General features: G+C 41.4%; 1 protein-coding gene across 2 annotated transcripts in view; it reads right to left on the bottom strand.

Annotated features, from left to right (window-relative positions):
- Positions 1–5,662: 5,662 nt before the first annotated feature.
- epas1b (endothelial PAS domain protein 1b) overlaps positions 5,663–21,210 on the bottom strand; it is a 159,796-nt gene continuing 144,248 nt past the window's right edge. The window contains exons 11-15 of one of the 2 annotated variants that reach the window (XM_067988788.1): positions 17,118–17,228; positions 14,695–15,176; positions 12,074–12,191; positions 8,853–8,985; positions 5,663–7,528 (exon numbers count right to left, since the gene is read on the bottom strand). In XM_067988788.1, the coding sequence (XP_067844889.1) occupies positions 7,377–7,528; positions 8,853–8,985; positions 12,074–12,191; positions 14,695–15,176; positions 17,118–17,228 (996 nt within the window). In that variant the 3' untranslated portion in view covers positions 5,663–7,376. The remainder of the gene's footprint in view (positions 7,529–8,852; positions 8,986–12,073; positions 12,192–14,694; positions 15,177–17,117; positions 17,229–21,210) is intronic. The other variant, XM_067988790.1, reaches the window with a different exon arrangement.

Below are 21,210 nucleotides of genomic sequence, written 5' to 3'. Positions count from 1 at the left end.
AGCAGTTCTCTCAGACAAACCTTTGGCTGGGAGCTCTTAGTGTTTAGGCTCAGATTTCTTTGTTCACAGTCAGAGTTCTTCAGTTCAGACATATTTGCCTGCATTTTGGACCCCCTCAAACTGACACCATCAGGATGGGGGGGCGCAAAGGATGTATTCAGCACTACTTCTGAGGTGGATGCATATCACCATCCGCGCAGGCATGGCATGCAGTTCTGGGAGTTGCAGCTCCACAAGACAGAGGTGCGCCACATGGACCTGCAGAAGAGCAGAGAGGGGAACAACGGAGGGCCCGATGTCACAGGAGCACTACCCTCGTGACGCAGAGGCTGATCTTCCTGGACCACTCTGAGGAGCAGTGCCTACGAAGGCTAAGATTGAGTGGCAGGCGGTCGCAGACATCTGCATGCTCCTTCATGCAGAGCTGCTCCCGACTGGGCCTGGAGGTCATGCATTGCCTGTCGCAGATAAAACAGAAAAGACACATGCGTGTGTGCCTGTGGTCAGGCTGCATATATTCATCTTACAGTTATACTGTAAAATGTTCAACTGTACTTGAAAAGTTTATTGCTTGAATATTTTGATAAATTACGGTAAATTTTCACAACATCCATTCTTTAACTGAGGACTACTTGGAACTGCTGCAGGAAGTACAAAAATATTGCAGTCTTAGTGATTTCCCAAGGGTTGCCTTGTTCGATGTTTTACTTCCGCCCTCAAAAATAGATAAATGAACAACAAAGAAAACTCTACCAAGTGATTTTGGTAAACAAAGTAATTTTGTATGTACATGACTACATTCTTAATTTTGCCAGTGGCATTTCTTTCCATTACTCTTTCTTTCCATTAATTTCTTTTTTAACATGTTCTCTTCCCCTACTGTCTTAATATTTATTTTTTTTAATGTTTTTTCTTCCTTCCACACCTAACACATTTGGAATGTGCTTTGTTTAAGAACAAAAACTCCAGATTTCTCTGCCCCCTTCCCACCACACATCAAGGAAGCAGGAAGGTAATTAACCCCATAGTTCATCCTGGCATGCATATAGGAGTGACTCTTCCTCAGATTCACAACCTAGTTTCCACAACACAGAATTAGTTATAATTAATCGGATGTGGGTACTACAGGTAGCAACCACATTCAGAGGGACCATAGAATAGTTGTTTGGGGAATGTCATAGTGGTGCAGCAGGGTTGTGTTGTTGATTTGAATGCTGAATGTTGAACCCACAACCTGCTGACTCCAAGGTCAAAGTGCTACTACTGAGCCAAGCTTAGCGTAATAAGCTTTGTCCAGTATCTTGCAGCAGGTTTAATGGCCTAAAATGCAAGTTGTAAAATCATACGCAATGGCCCCGATTTTCACACTCCCCTCCCCCCCCCCCCGGCCTGGCGGAATCCAGGTGAGGGGAAGTTAAAATGGAGGGGGGGGGGGGGGGAGTACCCACTCCTTTCCCGCCCTGATCTAACTGCCAGCAATTATAAATATGCAGATCGGGCTCTGATGATACCTTTGGGGTCTGATCTGCTATTTTAACTGAAGGCCTCAGTGATGATGGCTTCCCCATCAGGCCCAACCTGCCGGGAGGGGGATCGTGGGCCAGAAGAAGCCCAGGCAGGTAATTTTAAAAAAAATGTTATGTTTCTTTGTGGGCCAGGAGGAGCAGGAGTGCATTTGTGTAGGTATTTTTCTTCTCACCGATGAGAAACAGTGATTGGTGCACCTGAGTTAAGATTACTACACAGATGAGAAAGTTACCCAGTGTTGAATAATGTGCAAGTCACGTAACTGGTGTCAATAACAGGCTTTTTGGTGTTTTTTTTGCAGTAGTAAAAGGCCATGACCTTGGCTTCTATGCCAACAAAGAGAAAGTTAAATCAATCTGTTCACATAGTGAGCCAAGTGGGTTAGTCATTATATCTTTTCTGTTTCGTTGTAGATTTTATCCCTTTTGTAGCACCCTACACGTTCCTGAGGGTACTGACAGACAACTGCAGACATCAGCATGGTTTTCATCAGTACCTCTATCTTCAGCTGGTGAGATGTGCTGTGCATTCTAAAATGAAAGTTTTACGTTCCCTATGCCATGTTGCCCACTCCCAAATTGTTGCGACACCTCAATACCTTTCATCTCTTCAGTGCTGATTCAGATGACCTGATTGTCATTTGCAGCTCACCAACTCAGGGTAGCCAGAGTGCCTATGTTGACCATCAGAGCCCTGCACCACTTAGAATTCCAGTGCACAGCATAATATGTAGCATATTTAGTTTGCTACATGTACCATGAAGATTTGTTGTGAAGCTAATGTATGTGGGAAAAAGACCTTCCAGTTTGGCTGGTTTGGAAGATGATCGTATATAGTGATAGCTTTAAATACAAGCTAAGTTCAAAATTCAAACTAAAGAAGGGGAGAAACTTCAAGTGGTCATTAATCTGAAGCCCTTCTGACATGTTCCAAGCGGAATTGCTGCAAATTAGATCGGGACATGGATACATCGGACCTTGACCTAACCCTGGAGTTCCTGATTGGCCTGTTGGACGCAGAGCCTCTGCCTACTCCAAACAAGAATATCAACACTGGGGGTTCCCACATCCCTGGCCTCCCAGAAGCTTGGTGAGACCAGCTGCATCAGGATGCCAAATGTTTGGAATCATGGACTCATGAAGATTTAAGCCTGGATTTTTTTTTCAAGTAGCCCCCTTACAAAGGGGGCCAGGGAGGCTCTTCCCATTTCTTTGGGTGGGAGGAGGATGGTGGGGGCAGCAGTAAGACCTGACCACCAGACCAGCAACCTCCAGTGCAATTCCTGGCCTATTTACGCTGTCTGCATAAAAATTAGGGACTTCTCCCTGACCCCGCATATTCAAGTGGGTATAGTGCCAAAGTAGGCACATTCTGGCACTGGACTGCTGTGGGTTTTTTGGTGCCCAGTTCTTTCCAGTTCCGTTTACTAATTGCAAGCAGCAGGTGCAGACTCTGATGATTGATTGGGCTTTTTAGGCCATGTCTGATTGTAGCTTATACCATTCTAAATCAGAAAGAATAGTTGAGATCGGTCGTCTTTGTCATTGCATCTTAAATAAAAAAAACTCTGATTGTTGTTAGCTGGGTGTGCTGATGAACTTGGAGAAACCAGGCAGGCTGAATTGGCTAGTAGAGCTGCAGTGCAGCATTCGGCAGCAATGTATAACAAGGCCTTAGAGAGGGTGCAGAGGAGATTTACTTGAATGGTACCAGGGATACGGGACTTCAGTTACGTGGAGAGACTAGAGAAGCTGGAGTTGTTCTCAGAGCAGAGAAGGTTAAGGGGTGATATAATAGAGGTGTTCAAAATCATGAAGCGTTTTGATAGAGGAAATGAGGGGAAACTGTTTCTAGTGGCAGAAGGGTTGGTAACCAGAAGACACAGATTTAAGGTAATTGGCAAAAGAACCAGAGGCCAGATGAGGAGAAATTTTTTTGCGCAGCGAGTTGTTATAATTTGAAATGCACTGCCTAAAAGGGTGGTGGAAGCAGATTCAATAATAACTTTCAAAAGGGAATTGGATAAATACTTGAAAGGGAAAAAATTGCAGGGCTATGGGGAAAGGGCGGGGGAATGGAACTAATTGGATAGCTCTTTCAAAGAGCCGGCACAGGCACGATGGGCCGAATGGCCTGCTTCTGTGCTGTATCAATCTATGATTCTAAGTAACAATTTAAGATTCTCAGTGGAGACGTATAGCACTCAGTGAAATGTTAATTTGGCCTTTAGACAACAGACACTTCCTCCCCCACATAATAAAAGTATGCCATGCTGAAAGCTGTAGGGCAAACATAATTCGTTTTGTGTTTATGCATGTGTTGCATGTCTTTTCTGCTGTGTGCTGTGAGCTTCTGCTTGTTGATTATGTGTGCTTCCCTGATTGAAGTAGCACCACCGATGGGTGGGTGCATAAGTCAACTAGAGAGCTGCATGAGGCACAGGTATCTATATCTGTCACTGATCCTGATGACCTGCATCAGTGCTAAAGGTATTCAGAGAATGTTACAGGACAGAAATAGACCATTCAGTCCAAGTCTGTGCCTGTATTTTTCTCGCTTTTAGTTTTTCATAGCTCATACTAATTTTCACGGCTCATACTAATTTAACTGTACTTTCATTGGTGCATTCATTTTTGTTATAGTTTAGGCGAGACTTTATTTCCAGTGTTGCTTCCAGCTAATTCCATCTTCCTCTCCTCCTTTAAGGTCCACCTTAAAACCCAACTTTTTGACTACGCTTTTGGTCACCTCTCCTAATATCTCCTCTGGCAAATTATCTATAAGGGCCGATTTTAACTCAGGGCGGGAATCGGGTGCAGGGGCTGAAGTAGGCAGTTGAATCGTCCAGTCAATGAACGTGAGTCCCAGGAGGTTTTAACTCCCAGACCTCGTTTGCATACCCCAACTCTGACTCTCTCAAAAAGCCGGCGGGAATGACGTCACCGCAGGTGGCGGGAGTCAAAGTTAGTGGGGCGAACCCAGGGAAATAGTCCCCGGCAAAGTAAGTACGAATTGGGGGGAGTGGGCGGGGAGGGGTGTCAGCAAGTCCAGGGCAGGGGAGGCCCAAATGTATACCAGGCGGAGCACTCCAGAAGGAAACTTTGGAAAAAAAATTATAATCTCTTTACTAGGCCTAAATCCTTGCTGCCTCCATCGGGCCTGCCTTTAAAATGACTTGCGTGTCCCGATGATGTAATTGGGGCGCAACATTGCCATTTAAATTAGGCCCCTATTCCTCTGGGCTGGGCAGCCTTCCTGTGCCTGAATTCAGGCAAGTAAAAATTGTGTGCGGCAGCAACTTGGCACAATCTCCCCTGCCCACACCATTGCTGCCAGGGCCTCATATCTTTCATTATGCCACTGTGAATCAACTTGGGATGTTTTCCTAAGTTAAAAGTGCTATATAAATGCAAGTTGTTGTTACTATGTAACTTTCAGCAAGCGAATTTCAATGGTGCTCCTAAATTTGAAAGTGGAAGAGCAGTTCTTGAGGGATTAAAAAACAGCAGGTGTGACTATACTTCAAACATTATGTACACACTCATCCTTACCCCAGGACTGCATTTACTGGCCCACATACTCCTTCCTGGGTGCATCAGTAGAAATTTGTCTTCAACCGGTCTACTTCGCAAAGGAGGTTGGATACTGTGCTGCTCCTTACTTACCCACAGACTTCAATTCATGCCTCCACATTGGGTTTCTTTTCAGTTGACTTCTTTTCCTGGCATTATCTCTTTCCCTCTCTCACCTTCACAAAGGTTGACCATTATTGAGAATCCACCTCGAGCATTTATAAAAACTGAAACAACACTTGCCCCAACATGCAGCCACTTACCTTAAAGTGGGTACATCCTTTTAAATATGAGCTGCTAACAATACCTTCTACATTTTCCATTAAACTAACTTCTGGCAGAAGGCAAAAGCGGGGAGCTGTGCTGATTATTCAAATGAGCTGACATCAGAAAGTTGCGGTAGTCAGCTGTGTGCTTTTGGCTCACTATGTCAGGATTTCAAAATTGGCCCTTGTATGCCATCCCCTTTTATTTCCTATTGATCCTATTGTGCATTCTACACCAGCTTTGCCTTATATAGTCACAAAATGAATGACAAAAGACATAGTAAAGGCACAAGTAGATTTGTGACATGGAAGTTTTTATGCTTTAATAAGGTATGGGTGTCAAAAATACATTACCTCATTAGATTAAAATTTCCCGTACAGAATAAGGTATTACGAGGCAAGCCATTACAGATATTAAATACTCATAATAAAAACTATGGCTGTTAATATTAGAACTGAAACACTGGCATAATATTTATAGCAAGATGCTTGCATTTATCTTTTTAATGTTGAGACTGCACCAAGCCAATAAAACCCTAAAAGTTTGCCTGCAACCCTAACCCTTCAAATGCTTTGACATTTTGGGGCCAAAATAGCAGATGGTTTCTTTACTTCAAATTCAGTGTACCGTGACCCTTTCTTTAATTTTGAGAAACTAACCTTGGTACTTCTTTTAAATGTTTTTTATTGAAAAAAAAATCAGCGTACAAAACATGTGACACTTGAAGGGTTCCCAGCAATGTAAAAGCAACTTTATCACTGAAGAATATATGTATTGAGGTCAAACCTTCACGGTCTATTATAAGTGTGGCCTTATTGAATATACAGTGGGAATGAAGTATCAGGATAAAATGTTACTCATCTGCAGAATGCCCTTATAAAGGGAAACTTGAGCTCATGGAATAAATCAGAAAAATGGAAGTTTGAGGCTCCCATTGTTTTTCAATGGGAGTGAGAATTGACCTTTTAAACCCTCAATTTGCAGTTTATTTTGGAATCTTTTGTATGTTCTTTTTAGTACAGTTATGTATAAAATATTTTGTTTCTTGCATCAGCCTCATTTATCATACATAGGGCAGAAAGGTTTGACCTTAATTTGGCAGGGTCCCACAAAGATCCATGACAAGTCATCAGAATAAAAGAACTGTGTTATACCTGACCAAAGAAAAATACAACTAAATATACTTTAAATCTTTTACATTTTTTTGTTTTTTGATGTATTCTCTTTCTGTGCATTACATATGTAAAATATTCCAGCTTTTTAATAAAACATTAATACTAACTTGTTGGCAGCTTGCCCTGTTTTCAAGATGCCCCTAGGTGACCAGAATACCAATCGAATGCAAAACCAGCACTAAATAATAAAACGACTCTTTAACTTGATTATGTGAATACAAGTAGAAATTCATTCTGTTTCTGCTACTCGAATATTACAAAGTACCAGTACAAGATTAACACCAAAATTCTATAAATCTTTAAAAGCTTAATATTTAGTAAATGAGTCATCAGAAAGACAAAGCTTATTGAAACTACAGTGTGCAACTGAACAAAATGTCCACATATAATAAATCTGCTTTCTAAAATGACTTTTTAGCAGTTAGTATTTTAATTCACTGATCATCTGTAGGAAAAATAGTGGAATATTTTAATTGTTTTTTAAAAAAATTTAAGTGCATTTCGTTCAACACCAGAAAATAGCTGCTTTTTAATTGAAAGAAGAGTAAGTTGAGAATTAGGAAAATAGATCATAATACTACCAGAAAGAAGTTGAGAACTTTTTCTCAAAAGTAAAAACATTTTTATTGAAAATAGAGAGAGATTAGATTGAACAGATACACTATAATAGTACACACAGGTTAATCTAAGAAAAGTCATTATGTAAAGATGTGGACATGTTGAACAAATAAGTGAATCTTTAAACTATATGTCAATAATTGACTACTTGCAAAAAATATCTTTAGAAACTGAAGCAGTTATCACGATTCAGGCTAGCGGTTTATTGCGAAACCATTTAAGTTGCTTGGTCGAGCGCTCTAAGCAGTTCACGTCCATGAAGAAGTGTTGAGCTCCCCAGTACAGGTGCATTTACTTCACAGTCATACCTTGTCAGCTCTGGCAAGGAGTAAGCCACAAATGATGAACCCAAAAGGCGACTTGCCATTCCTGCAGACAGTTATGAAAATGGACAAAGAAATGCATTTATTATAATTATTAAAATTACTTTTAAATATTTATCAGCCAAACATTATGGTAGGAAGTGTGAACTTCACTATTCAGAACACCATTCACATTGTTGTGTGTAGAGTCCATAAAAATGTAAATTACAGGGTGACGTACTTTAAACCAATTTTTTAACAGTTGGAGTCAAAATAAACATAATGGGAAAGAAATTCGGGCACGCCGATTTTTGGGCATCCGGGGGAGCAGGGCACGATCCCTGTGCCTGACTGGTGAGGCTCGAGGTGCTGCCGATATTGGGCCTTGGGCCCCATTTCAGTGGAGTCGGAGAGCTGAGCAGAGCTGTCGGCAAATCTTCAGTGAAGATCGTGTGGTCCCTTAGGTAAGTGAAGAAGGGTGGACGATCGGGCAGGGGGAGGGGACAATTGGTGGCCGGAGGGCAATCAGTGGCCGATTGTTAGATGGGAGGAGGTAGAGTGGGCATAGGAGGAGTAGCGATCGAGCCTCTTGGGTGGTGGGGGGGGGTGGGGTGGAGGGGGGATTGGTGGCTGGGCCGGGGAGGTATCGGCGGCCAGGTCGGGGGGGATATCGCCGGCCGGATCGGCGGGGGGAGGATAGCGGCGGCCAGGTCGGGGGGGGGTGGCTGGATATGTGCTCCCACTCCTCCCGGCTGCACATTCAGGTAACTATAGGGGCCTTCCTGATGGTTAATGAAGCGCTGGGGCGTTAGTAAATCTACAACAGGTCCTGCAAGAAGCACTGGACCCTATTTTACATAAATCATTCTTCACTTTCAGTGTTGCTGGCGTGCGCTCCCGCTACCAGTGCAACCTCCTTTCCCAATATGGCGGGTGGCGCACTTCTGGCCAGAAATAGGCACAAGCTTCCTGCCCGCCATATTGGGGGCATAGTAGGCCGGTTAGCGCCCTAAAAACGGGCGCTGCGAAGCCGAATTAATAGACTAATATGTTTAACGTGGTCACAGATTCTATGACAAGAGGGCAAATCCTTCAACTTAGAAGAGGGAGGTGAAAAGACTCTTTAGATTTAATTAATTTGTGCAAGATAGTGAATGAATGGAGTGGATTGCCAAGGAGTGGATTTGTAAAAGAAAATTCTAACTTGTGTTGCAAACAAAGCCAATAATAACAATCTATAAATTTGTATTTTGTAGTTGAATTTTTGCTTTCAATGCAGCTATTTGGCTGAATTATATTTTAATACTCCAAGACATTAAACAAAACATTCATGGGGATAGAAATGTAAAGGAGTTGAGGGCAGTGGCAAGTACAGTATATAACATTCTAACCTGTAAGTGAACCTGAACTCAAGGATTTCTTCTCCATTAATGGAGAATAATTTTCAGATTTAATGGTTTTCATCCTCTTCCACAACATCTGTAAAGAAGCGCCGCTTCTTGGTGGGTCTTCAAATAGAGATTCCTTAAACAGAAATAGGATGTCAGTCCATACAAATCCATTTTACAACATAGTACACATGAGACCATTTGACAGCACTTCACTGACTTTACCTAAGGTTGAGTTCAATTCGAAGTTCAATTCAATTCAATACCTTTCACATCGTTCACCTGACGAAGGAGGAAGCCTCCGAAAGCTTGTGAATTTAAAATAAAATTGCTGGACTATAACTTGGTGTTGTAAAATTGTTTACAATTCTGTATAATGGATTTAGCAGCGTTCCTAACTACCCGATGGCAGATAATCCCACTGAAATTAATCCTCTCCTTTTAACAACTGTAAAAAGGAGAAATGGCCTTGGTCATCTCTGCTTAATAACCCACATTATGTTGTTGTACTGATTTTATTCGTTCTCCAGTTTCTAATTACAGGAATGTGCTCTTCCATGAACAATCAGCTCCACCAAACACTTGTTTCTTTAGTAGGACATAAAAGCCTTAAGCGTCCACACGTAACACGCCAACGTGATGGCATGGATTGCAACAATCAACATGTACTTTACAATAACTTTAACCCTGGCAGTCAATCTACCTGGTCAAAAAGGGACAATTTTTAAAATTTGACAATGAGTAGGGAGGGGGGAGGAGGAACGTCCGTTTGCAGCGGGGGTAACCTGGTGCGGCAGTGACCCCAATTATTTTTGTGCACCACAGAGCATGCTTTGCTCAATTCTGCCCTAAAATGGCAATCGGGGTCCTATGTACATCATAGGACACTGATTTGCATATTAAAAGGGCATACCCACCTGAAACGGACGGGTGTTTCGGCCGCACAGAAGATGGCCCCTTGAAGATGGAGACGGGCAGAAGGTTGGGATAAACAGTACGCCAGATTTGTCATTACAATGGATATCGGGTAAAACCAACAACTTATGTCCACATGAATCTTCGTTGCATTGTTTTCCATTTCCATGGCAGAACAATTAAACACATACTTTGGTTCTGTCTTCACAAAGGAGGACACAAATAACCTCCCAGAAATGTTAGGGAACCAAGGGTCTAGTGAGAGGGAGGAACTGAAGAAAACCAGTATTAGTAAAAAAAAATAGTACTAGAGAATAATACTGGCTAAAGGCTGACAAATCCCCAGGGCCTGATAATCTACATCCCAGAGTACCAAAAGAAGTCGCCCTAGAAATAGTGGATGCATTGGTGATCATCTTCCAAAATTCTATAGACTCTGGAACAGTTCCTACAGATTGGAGGGTGGCAAATGTAACCCCACTATTTAAAAAAGGAGGGAAAGAAAAAACAGGGAATTACAGACCAATTAGCCTAACATCAGTAGTGGGGAAAATGCTAGAGTCCATTATAAAAGATGTGATAACAGAACACTTGGAAGGCATTAACGGGATTGGACAAAGTCAGCATGGGTTTATGAAAGGGAAATCAAGCTTAACAAATCTACTGGAGTTTCTTGAGGATGTAATTAGTAGAATAGATAGGGGAGAACCAGTAGATGTAGTATACTTGGATTTTCAGAAGGCTTTTGATAAGGTCCCACACAAGAGGTTAGTATGCAAAATTAAAGCACATGGGATTGGGGGGGAATATACTGGCACGGATTGAGAATTGGTTGACAGACAGGAAACAGAGAGTAGGAATAAATGGGTATTTTTCCAGGTGGCATGCAGTGACTAGTGGGGTACCGCAGGGATCAGTGCTTGGGCCCCAGCTATTCACAATATATATCAATGATTTAGATGAGGGAACTGAATGTGACATTTCCAAGTTTGCAGACGACACAAAGCTGGGGTGGAATGTGAGCTGTGAGGAGGATGTAAAGAGGCTCCAATGTGATTTAGACAAGTTGGGTGAGTGGACAAGAACATGGCAGATGCAGTATAACATGGATAAATGTGAGGTTATCCACTTTGGTTGTAAAAACAGAAAGGCAGATTATTATCTGAATGGTGATAGATTGGGAAAAGGGGAGGTGTAACGAGACCTGGGTGTCCTTGTACACCAGTTGCTGAAAGTGAGCATTCAGGTGCAGCAAGCAGTTAGGAAGGCGAATGGTATGTTGGCCTTCATTGCAAAAGGATTTGAGTACAGGAGCAGGGATGTCTTACTGCAGTTAAACAGGGCCTTGGTGAGACCACATCTGGAGTATTGTGTGCAGTTTTGGTCTCCTTATCTGAGGAAGGATGTCCTTGCCATGGAGGGAGTGCAACGAAGGTTTAGCAGACTGATTCCTGGAATGACGTGTGAGGAGAGATTGGGTTGACTAGGCCTATATTCACTAGAGTTTAGAAGAATGAGAGGTGATCTCATCGAAACATATAACATTCTAACAGAACTAAACAGACTAGATGCAGGCAGGATGTTCCCGATGGCTGGGGAGTCCAGAACCAGGGGTCACAGTCTCAGGATACGGGGTATGCCATTTAGAACTGAGATGAGGAGAAATTTCTTCACTCAGAGGGTGGTGAACCTGTGGATTTCTCTACCACAGAAGGCAGTGGAGGCCAAGTCATTAGATGTATTCAAGAAGGAGATAGATATATTTCGTAATGCTAAAGGGATCAAGGGATATGGGGAAAAAGCGTGAACAGGGTACTGAGTTAGACGATCAGCCATGATCATTTTGAATGGCGGAGCAGGCCCGAAGGGCCGAATGGCCTACTCTTGCTCCTATTTTCTATGTTTGAAACTTACTTTAGTACAAATTTCAAGTGAGCTAACTCAAATCTGATTCAAAGAAGTAACATTCCTAAACTCTGTGTGAATAAGTTAATTTTAGTTTGCTGCTTTAGATGAAAAGGCTGTACATATTCTTCAGCTTGTTCTTGCTTTGTGTAATATGAATGGGGCTAGTAATATGGTCGTTGAAAATAATTGAGAACTCTGTAGTGTTTACAAAATCATTTTGTTCTTTGAGCTACTTCTATCATACCATGGCCTCTTATCAAAGGGTAGTGCCAGTAAAAATTTGTAAAAAAAAACTATTTGGTCATTGGACCATCATCTTAAACCAATTTAATCACGGGAATATATGTTGTATAAGTATAAGTGTCTAGAAAAGTGTCATAACTGTTTGAAAATAGACTTACTGCTGAGAGTAGAGATATTTGTTCTCCAAAATCCAGCTGCAATTTGCGTTTTAAGTTGTTTCTGAACGTCATTTCAGGGCTGATGTCTTTCCCAAGTTGTCCAAAGTTGTCCAATGACCTAATACACAGCAGTGATAGGGTGTGAAATTCTCTTTTTTATCCTCTCTCCTCTCCTCTTCTCAAGACATTGGGACTGAAATTGGTCTTCGATAGTAGTACGAAATTAGCAGCCTGATTTACACTGCGCCCGATTTTCATTTCCATTTAAGTCTTGCGAAGACCAATTTCACTCAATTTCTCATTAAGGTATGGTTCCACGGATGCTGATCATCATGTGGCACATTGCCAAAGTGGCTATTCACTTAGATAGTGGGCGCTAGCAGACTATTTGACTGTGGGAGTTGTCACATCCAACCCTGATCCTGTCCTTACCTGAATTCTAGATGTGCACTTTCAGCAGGAAGCACTGGCTAGCAATCAGGAGAGGGAATCTTGGCCAATTTCTCTCCATAGCCTGGGGTGCTAAGGCTAATTGTAGCACCTCTACCACTAGCTCAGCTGAGACCAGTTAAGTCAGCACAGACTGGAGATCAAACCTGGGACTTTGCTGGTGTGTACGGCTCAGCTAGTCACTGGTTTAACCAGCTGAGACTTCTGTATTCTTTTGTGATTCATTTGTTTTCTCCTGTCTCTTCTAAAGCGTTCTCTACATTGCTGGCCAAACAAGCAATCCATTTCCAGGCCTCACCCAATGCTGCTATCTGATAAGTTCTCTCTTCCTGCCCTTCCTCTATCCCTATAAGGAAGTGCTTGACCTCATCACGAGAGAGAAGCTGAGAATGGGAGCACAGCCAAACCCTACTTGTACATGCTGTAGCATCATGTGTAATGTTTATTTTTTCATTCATGTTAGTGTTATACATCTTTTGTTTCACTGCTATCATGCATTAGCAGAATGCAATCATATAGATTGCACTGAAGTTTAAACATCTTCAGTTTCTTTCTGTATTAATTTATAATACTTTTATAATTATGTATCCTAATTGTTTTACACATTTATTATTACACAGAATTACATAGAATGTACAGCACAGAAAGAGGCTTTTTAAAAATTTGTTCATGGGATGTGGGCGTCGCTGGCGAGGCCAGCATTTATTGCCCATCCCTAATTGCCCTTGAGAAGGTGGTGGTGAGCCGCCTTCTTGAACCGCTGCAGTCCGTGTGGTGAAGGTTCTCCCACAGTGCTGTTAGGAAGGGGGTTCCAGGATTTTGACCCAGCGACGATGAAGGAACGGTGATATATTTCCAAGTCGGGATGGTGTGTGACTTGGAGGGGAACGTGCAGGTGGTGTTGTTCCTATGTGCCTGCTGCCCTTGTCCTTCTAGGTGGTACAGGTCGCGGGCTTGGGAGGTGCTGCCGAAGAAGCCTTGGCAAGTTGCTGCAGTGCATCCTGTGGATGGTACACACTGCAGCCACTGTGCGCCGGTGGTGAAGGGAGCGAATGTTTAGGGTGGTGGATGGGGTGCCAATCAAGCGGGCTGCTTTGTCCTGGATGGTGTCAAGCTTCTTGAGTGTTTTTGGAGCTGCACTCATCCAGGCAAGTGGAGAGTATTCCATCACACTCCTGACTTGTGCCTTGTAGATGGTGGAAAGGCTTTAGGGAGTCAGGAGGTGAATCACTCGCCGCAGAATACCCAACCTCTGACCTGCTCTTGTAGCCACAGTATTTATGTGGCTGGTCCAGTTAGGTTTCTGGTCAATGGTGACCCCCAGGGTGTTGATTGTGGGGGTCACCATTCAGCTTAACTGGTCTTTGCCGATGTTTATGCTCCACACAAGCTTCCTTTCTCCCTACTTTATTTAACCCTATCAGCATATCTTTCTATTCCTTTCTCCCTCATGTGTTTATCTAGCTTCCCCTTAAATGCATACTATTAATTCATTCACTACTTTGATTTCAGGATAAAATAGCACTTTATGGTGAAAGGAGGCTTGATGGTTAAGGCATTATTTTAGCAATGCTGTTAGTTTTATGATACTGAGTCTTGTATTAAATTTACACAACTTTTCAATGTTTGCTTCAGGTGTGCAGTTGAAAATAAAGAACTGGGAGGGGGCAGAGAAACAGTCATTCACTTCATTTGGAAGTTAAGATTTTCAGATAAAGGTTCATATTTTAATTCAGAATTCAAACAAGAAAGTCCAACTTTAAGAATAGTGCTTGTGGATCAACAAGGGAATGCTAAATAGTCACTTGAATAAATCAACATGTTGGCCTTGAAATGTACTGTGAATTTCTGTACAACCATTAGTGGTTAGCACTTCAGTTAATATAAATTCCAGACTGTTGTAAATCAGCCTTGATTTACTTTATATACCTCTGTAGTTATGTGCCACCTTGTGTTTAGCCAGGCCCAATGAATCAGTTTATCATTTTAACGTCTTGTCTTCAAAAAGTAGATTTTTTGGGGGAGAGAGAAGAAGCAAGTATTTTTTTTATTTCTAAAAACGTACCATTTCAGAACAACTCCCTAAAATAAGCAGGAGTGTCTTCAACTTTTAAACTAATGTTAGAAAGTACAAAAAGTGCTGTAATAACTGTTCCTATTTTTCCCTTTACCTTTGTTTATAGAGTGACGTATGCACCGGCTGGCCAGGTGGGATACCAGGCAAAGATCCAAACCTCTGATCCATCGATCTCCATTTTCTGGGTGTACAGTTAAAAGGCGGATCTGGTGGCCATTGAATATTTGGTCTGCCACCCATTGAGGGCACTAGAGTACTTACAGGTGCATGGTAAGGTGGCAGAGAAACACCATTTCCAGTGTCGTATGGCAGTGGGTGAATATGGGTGGGGCTATTCTTCTTTACTGATGTCATTTGGGGACAATACTTGTCAAGCATCATCTGTCTCTGTGAGGTCACAAAATTTGGGGCAAATGACTGGAACAGACTGTTCATATTGGTGGAATAATCTTGAGTTCTTGATGGGTTCTCAGAAGTGGGTTGCTCATCATGGCAGATTGGGCTTAACTGGAAGTCCTCCCCATCCATAGGAATGTAGGGAGCCAGAGTTTCGAGGTCCAGAGCACTCAATTCCGCCTAGAACAACAAATTAAGGATAATGATGAATAGAGTATAAGATATTATGTATAGAATATTTATCAGTCTGCTTAGCTTTACATGTTTTAGAGTACACAGGCTATTCCACCTAACAGTAAATCCGACGAAAATAAATTGGGTCAAAGAGCAATACACTTTACCTGGAAGCAAATGGAGTTAGTTAAGACAGGCACAGGTTGAGATTCTGCTGGCCTCACCAATCATGTAAAATAAAAACCATTTGTTTTTCAATGCTTTCAATGGGCTAAGGAGTGGTAAGGGTAAGCTGGATTTTACTTTCAAACTTTTTCCCTTCATATAGCACACTGCTCCATTAACAAGAGGTTGGCTACCCAAATGTTATTTTCCGTATCACTTCCATAGCATTAAATTCCTAATGATAGCAAGCTGTACTTATATAAAAAAAAAGTACTTGTTGCTGCATTGCATTCCCAGTAAATCAAAGACCTCAGACTCATTACTATTTCATATTGACCCTGCAATTGCTAGAGGAAAACTCCTGAATAGGTAAATTGCCTGTTTATAAATGGGAAGATTAAGGTGATGTGCTGTCTTGGCTCAAAAAGACATAACAAATCTGAATGCAGGGTTTTCCTGTTGTTCTGTCCACTACTATCTATTGAAATTTGTCTAGTCTTAAAACTGGTATTGTTTTCCAGAATACTATTTTAACGCATGTACCTAAAAATAAATCTAACACTGCAGAACGGAAGATCAGATAGATGAATTCATGATGAGAGTAGATTTGATTAAGAGCAATGTTTTTAATAGATATGTCACCTTGCTTTTCTAAAGATTTAAACTTTATGTAAATACTTCCTTCAAAAGGTTATTGGTAAATATTTACATGAATAAACTATGGAACTGATCCACAGCAATTTTTAGTCATGTTGACTTTCTTAAATCTGTACATGTTAACACATGTTGCACAAATAACCCTCTTGTATTTATGCCAAACTGTTAAGTAAATTCTGGAACTTATTTCCACAATGTTATAAAAGTGATATTGCTTTTAATTTAAATGAATAATCTGGGAGCTATTGTTATATCAGCAATGTATGCTTAGTCAAAATATTTTACAAACCACAACAAACTGATGATGTTACTGTTCTTGCAAGCATTCAATATTCTCAATCTGTTGTAACAGATTCATCAGGTTGGAGATTCAATGAAGTATCCCACAAGTAACAATACAGTAAAGGTGTATTTTGCCTAGAAATAATTTGTTGTACAAGTTTACAAATTCTCTTTTATTGCATTATAAATGCAAGATTGTGCCAAACTTTTACATCACGAGAGGATTTGGATGGATAGATTGTCTACCCAGTAGGCTTTTTCAAATCCTTTGAATGTCACTTTTATAAAGCTGAGTTACCAATGGGGAGAATCGTGGAGAGTATTCTACACCTTAAGACATTTTGAGAGTCAGTAGCAGTGTGTTGTTGAGGGGAGATCAATCCTATGACTCCCCCTCCTCTGCACAATGACTATTCTTTTCCCAGAAGAAGCAATGCATCACAAACTCAAGTGTCTCAATCATTACGGTAGAATAATTTTGAACAATATTAACATTTTAGCATACACATCAAAGTCTACCGAAACAAGATGAGGTGCCAGCCTGTCTGTTTATTTATGCATATATTCTTGTATTGCTGTTCTCAATATATATATATATATTTTATGTTTCTATAAGAAGTACATATATTAGTTTGCAATCAAGTGTGAGTCTAGTTCTCTGACCTCCTTTGCTGCGCAGTAAAAGTAATCATCATGCTCAAGGAATTCTGAGGTCACTTTACCATATCTTAATCAAATAGTATTTTTACTGATGCTATTGCCTTTATATCTGTCTCCAAGGAACCTCTCTGACTGACTGCAGCTTATTTTAATAGTTACTTTATGTTATTTTAATGAACTGACCTGAGTGCTGCATTGATTTTTTGCTTCAGTGTCCATTGCAAAAAGCTTCTCAATCAGTTCAATCTTGAGATCATTGTCCAAGGAACTGTAGTAGTCTCCAGGGCTACTTGGCTATAATTGCAAAGTAAAGGAACATTTTAAAAGGTATTGTCCTGATGAATAAACTGATTCATCCCTTTACTGTAGTACTTCATTAAATGGTATTAAGCATTGCTTACATCTGTCTTACAAGTCTGATTCTAAAGCCTTTGTTGCATGCAATGAATGAAGGTATTGTTGTATTTTAGAACTCAGTTTCACAAACAGTGGTATAGGGAAAATAGTTGGATAGTGCCGTTCTAACTAACCTAGAGACTACTGTGGAAATGGATACAAAACGTGCGATAAATGTAATCGCATCAGCAGTAAAGGAATATTGTGATGGTAGGCTAGAAAATAGCATTACAGCATAAAATCCTTTTAATTTCACAGGATATTAATTTGTGTGGCTATGGACAGTAAAGAAAACCTACTCTGCAAATGTACTGCAAAATATAGATCCAACTATTCTATAAACTAGACTTTATTTAACAAATACTAATTTAGATATACATTCTATTGCTGTTTTTCAGTACATGACCATCTCACAGAAAAACTTTTCAGGCATCCTTTAAATATATGCACACAATTACACACTACAGGAGTAAATTTAGCAGCGCACACTACTGGCAACGAGCCTTGTCCACCGGTAGATATATCATAAATGAATGGTCAGTAAATCATAGCCAATATATGCCTAAATTTTCAATATGTCTTCTATAGGCATGTAAACAGTAAATGGGTAGTAAGAGTATGGGTAGTAAGGACTCGGCAAAGGTCCCGGCAGATTGGAAAACTGCTAATGTAACACCCTTATTTAAAAAGGGTAGTAGGCAGAAGGCTGGAAATTATAGACTAGTTAGCCTAACATCTGTGGTGGGTAAAATTTTGGAATCTATTATTAAGGAGACAGTAGCGGAACATTTGGATAAACATAATTTAATAGGACAAAGTCAGCATGGCTTTACGAAGGGGAAGTCATGTCTGACAAATTTGCTTGAGTTCTTTGAGGACATAACGTACAGGGTGGATAAAGGGGAACCAGTGGACGTAGTGTATTTAGACTTCCAGAAGGCATTCGACAAGGTGCCACATAAAAGATTATTGCTCAAGATAAAGAATCACTGGATTGGGGGTAATATTCTGGCATGGGTGGAGGATTGGTTATCTAACAGGAAGCAGAGAGTTGGGATAAATGGTTCATTCTCGGACTGGCAACCAGTGGCCAGTGGTGTTCCGCAGGGGTCGGTGCTGGGTCCTCAACTCTTTACAATCTATATTAACGATTTGGAGGAGGGGACCGAGTGTAAGGTATCAAAGTTTGCAGATGATACAAAGATGGGAGGGAAAGTGGAGAGTGAGGAGGACATAAAAAACCTACAGGGGGATATAGACAGGCTGGGTGAGTGGGCGGAGATTTGGCAGATGCAATACAATATTGGAAAATGTGAGGTTATGCACATTGGCAGGAAAAATCAGAGAGCAAGTTATTATCTTAAAGGCGAGAAACTGGAAAGTACTGCAGTACAAAGGGATCTGGGGGTCCTAGTTCAAGATCATCAAAAAGTTAGTATGCAGGTGCAGCAGGTGATCAAGAAGGCCAACGGAATGTTGGCTTTTATTGCTCGGGGGATAGAATATAAAAACAGGGAGGTATTGCTGCAGTTATATAAGGTATTGGTGAGACCGCACCTGGAATACTGCATACAGTTTTGGTCTCCATACTTAAGAAAAGACATACTTGCTCTCAAGGCAGTACAAAGAAGGTTCACTCGGTTAATCCTGGGGATGAGGGGGCGGACATATGAGGAGAGGTTGAGTAGATTGGGACTCGACTCATTGGAGTTCAGAAGAATGAGAGGCGATCTTATTGAAACATATAAGATTGTGAAGGGGCTTGATCGGGTGGATGCGGTAAGGATGTTCCCAAGCATGGGTGAAACTAGAACTAGGGGGCATAATCTTAGAATAAGGGGCTGCTCTTTCAAAACTGAGATGAGGAGAAACTTCTTCACTCAGAGGGTAGTAGGTCTGTGGAATTTGCTGCCCCAGGAAGCTATGGAAGCTACATCATTAAATAAATTTAAAACAGAAATCGACAGTTTCCTAGAAGTAAAGGGAATTAGGGGTTACGGGGAGCGGGCAGGAAATTGGACATGAATTTAGATTTGAGATTAGGATCAGATCAGCCATGATCTTATTGAATGGCGGAGCAGGCTCGAGGGGCCGATTGGCCTACTCCTATTCCTATCTCTTCTAAGAGAAGGGGTGGGGCTGATCAGGGACCAAAAAGGAGATTTACTCATGGGGGCCGAGGGCACGGCTGAGATACTAAATGAGTACTTTGCATCTGTCTTTACCAAGGAAGAAGATGCTGCCAGAGTCTCAGTAAAGGAAGATGTAGTTGAGATACTGGATGAGATAATAATTGATAAAGAGGAGGTACTAGAAAGGCTAGCTGTACTTAAAGTAGATAAGTCACCCGGTCCGGATGGGATGCATCCTAGGTTGCTGAAGGAAGTAAGGATGGAAATTGTGGAGGTACTGGCCATAATCTTCCAAACATCCGTAGATACGGGGGTGTTGTCAGAGGACTGGAGAATTGCAAATGTTACACCCTTGTTCAAAAAGGGTGTAAGGGTAAACCCAGCAACTATAGGCCAGTCAGTTTAACCTCAGTGGTGGGGAAACTTTTAGAAATGATAATCCGGGACAGAATTAGCAGTCACTTGGACAAGTGTAGATTGATTAAGGAAAGCCAGCATGGATTTCTTAAAGGCAAATCGTGTTTAACTAACTTGATAGAGTTTTTTGATGAGGTAACAGGGTAGATGAGGGCAATGAGGTTGATATGGTGTATATAGACTTTCAAAAGGCATTTGATAAAGTGCTGCATAATAGGCCTGTTAACAAAATTGAAGCCCACGGAATAAAGGAGGCAGTAGGAGCATGGATACAAAATTGGCTAAGTGATTGGAAACAGAGTAGTGGTGAACATTTGTTTTTCGGTCTGGAGGGAGGTGTTCCCCAGGGGTCGGTAGTAGGACCACTGCCTTTCTTGATATATATTAATGACTTGGACTTGGGTGTAAAGGGCACAATTTCCAAATTTGCAGATGACACAAAACTTGGAAGTGTAGTGAACAGTGAGGAGGATAGTGATAGACTTCAAGAGGAAGAGAAGAGGCAATATAAACTAGAGGGTACAATTCTAAAAGGGGTTCAGGAACAGAGAGATCTGGAGGTATATGTGCACAAATCGTCGAAGGTGGCAGGGCAGGTTGAGAAAGTGGCTAAGAAAGCCAACGGGATCCTGGGCTTTATAAATAGAGGCATAGAGTACAAAAGCAAGGAAGTCATGATGAACCTTTATTAAACACTGGTTCGACCACAACTGTAGTGTTGTGTCCAGTTCTGGGCACTGCACTTTAGAAAAGATATGAAGGCCTTAGAGAGGGTGCAGAAAAGATTTACTAGAATGATTCCAGGGATGAAGGAGTTTAGTTACATGGATAGACTGGAGAAGCTGGGGTTGTTCTCCTTGGAACAGAGAAGATTGAGAGGAGATTTGATAGAGGTATTCAAAATCATGAAGGGTCTAGACAGAGTAGATAGAGAGAAACTGTTCCCATTGGCAGAAGGGTCAAGAACCAAAGGAAATAGATTTAAGGTGATTGGCAAAAGAACCAAAGGTGACATGAGGAAAAACTTTTTTACACAGCAAGTGGTTAGGATCTGGAAGAGGGGGTGGTTGAGGCAGATTCAATCATGGCTTTCAAAAGGGAACTGGATAAGTACTTGAAAGGAAAAGTTTTGCAGGGCTACGGCGGAGTGGGACTAGCTGGATTGCTCTTGCATAGAGCCGGCATAGACTCGATGGGCCGAATGGCCTCCTTCCATGCTGTAACCTGTCTATGATGTTAATGAAGGAGAGTCCTTGCCAGCAGTACAGACTTGTAGCCTTAGACGCAGAGACAGGAAAAATCATAATGGGGACTAAGGAAATGGCAGAGAC

This window comes from Heptranchias perlo, chromosome 8 (assembly GCF_035084215.1).
Source record: "Heptranchias perlo isolate sHepPer1 chromosome 8, sHepPer1.hap1, whole genome shotgun sequence".
NCBI classification, from domain to species: Eukaryota; Metazoa; Chordata; class Chondrichthyes; order Hexanchiformes; family Hexanchidae; genus Heptranchias; species Heptranchias perlo.
The sequence above is the reverse complement of the archived record's forward strand: the minus strand, read 5'-3'. Positions and strand labels throughout refer to the sequence as shown.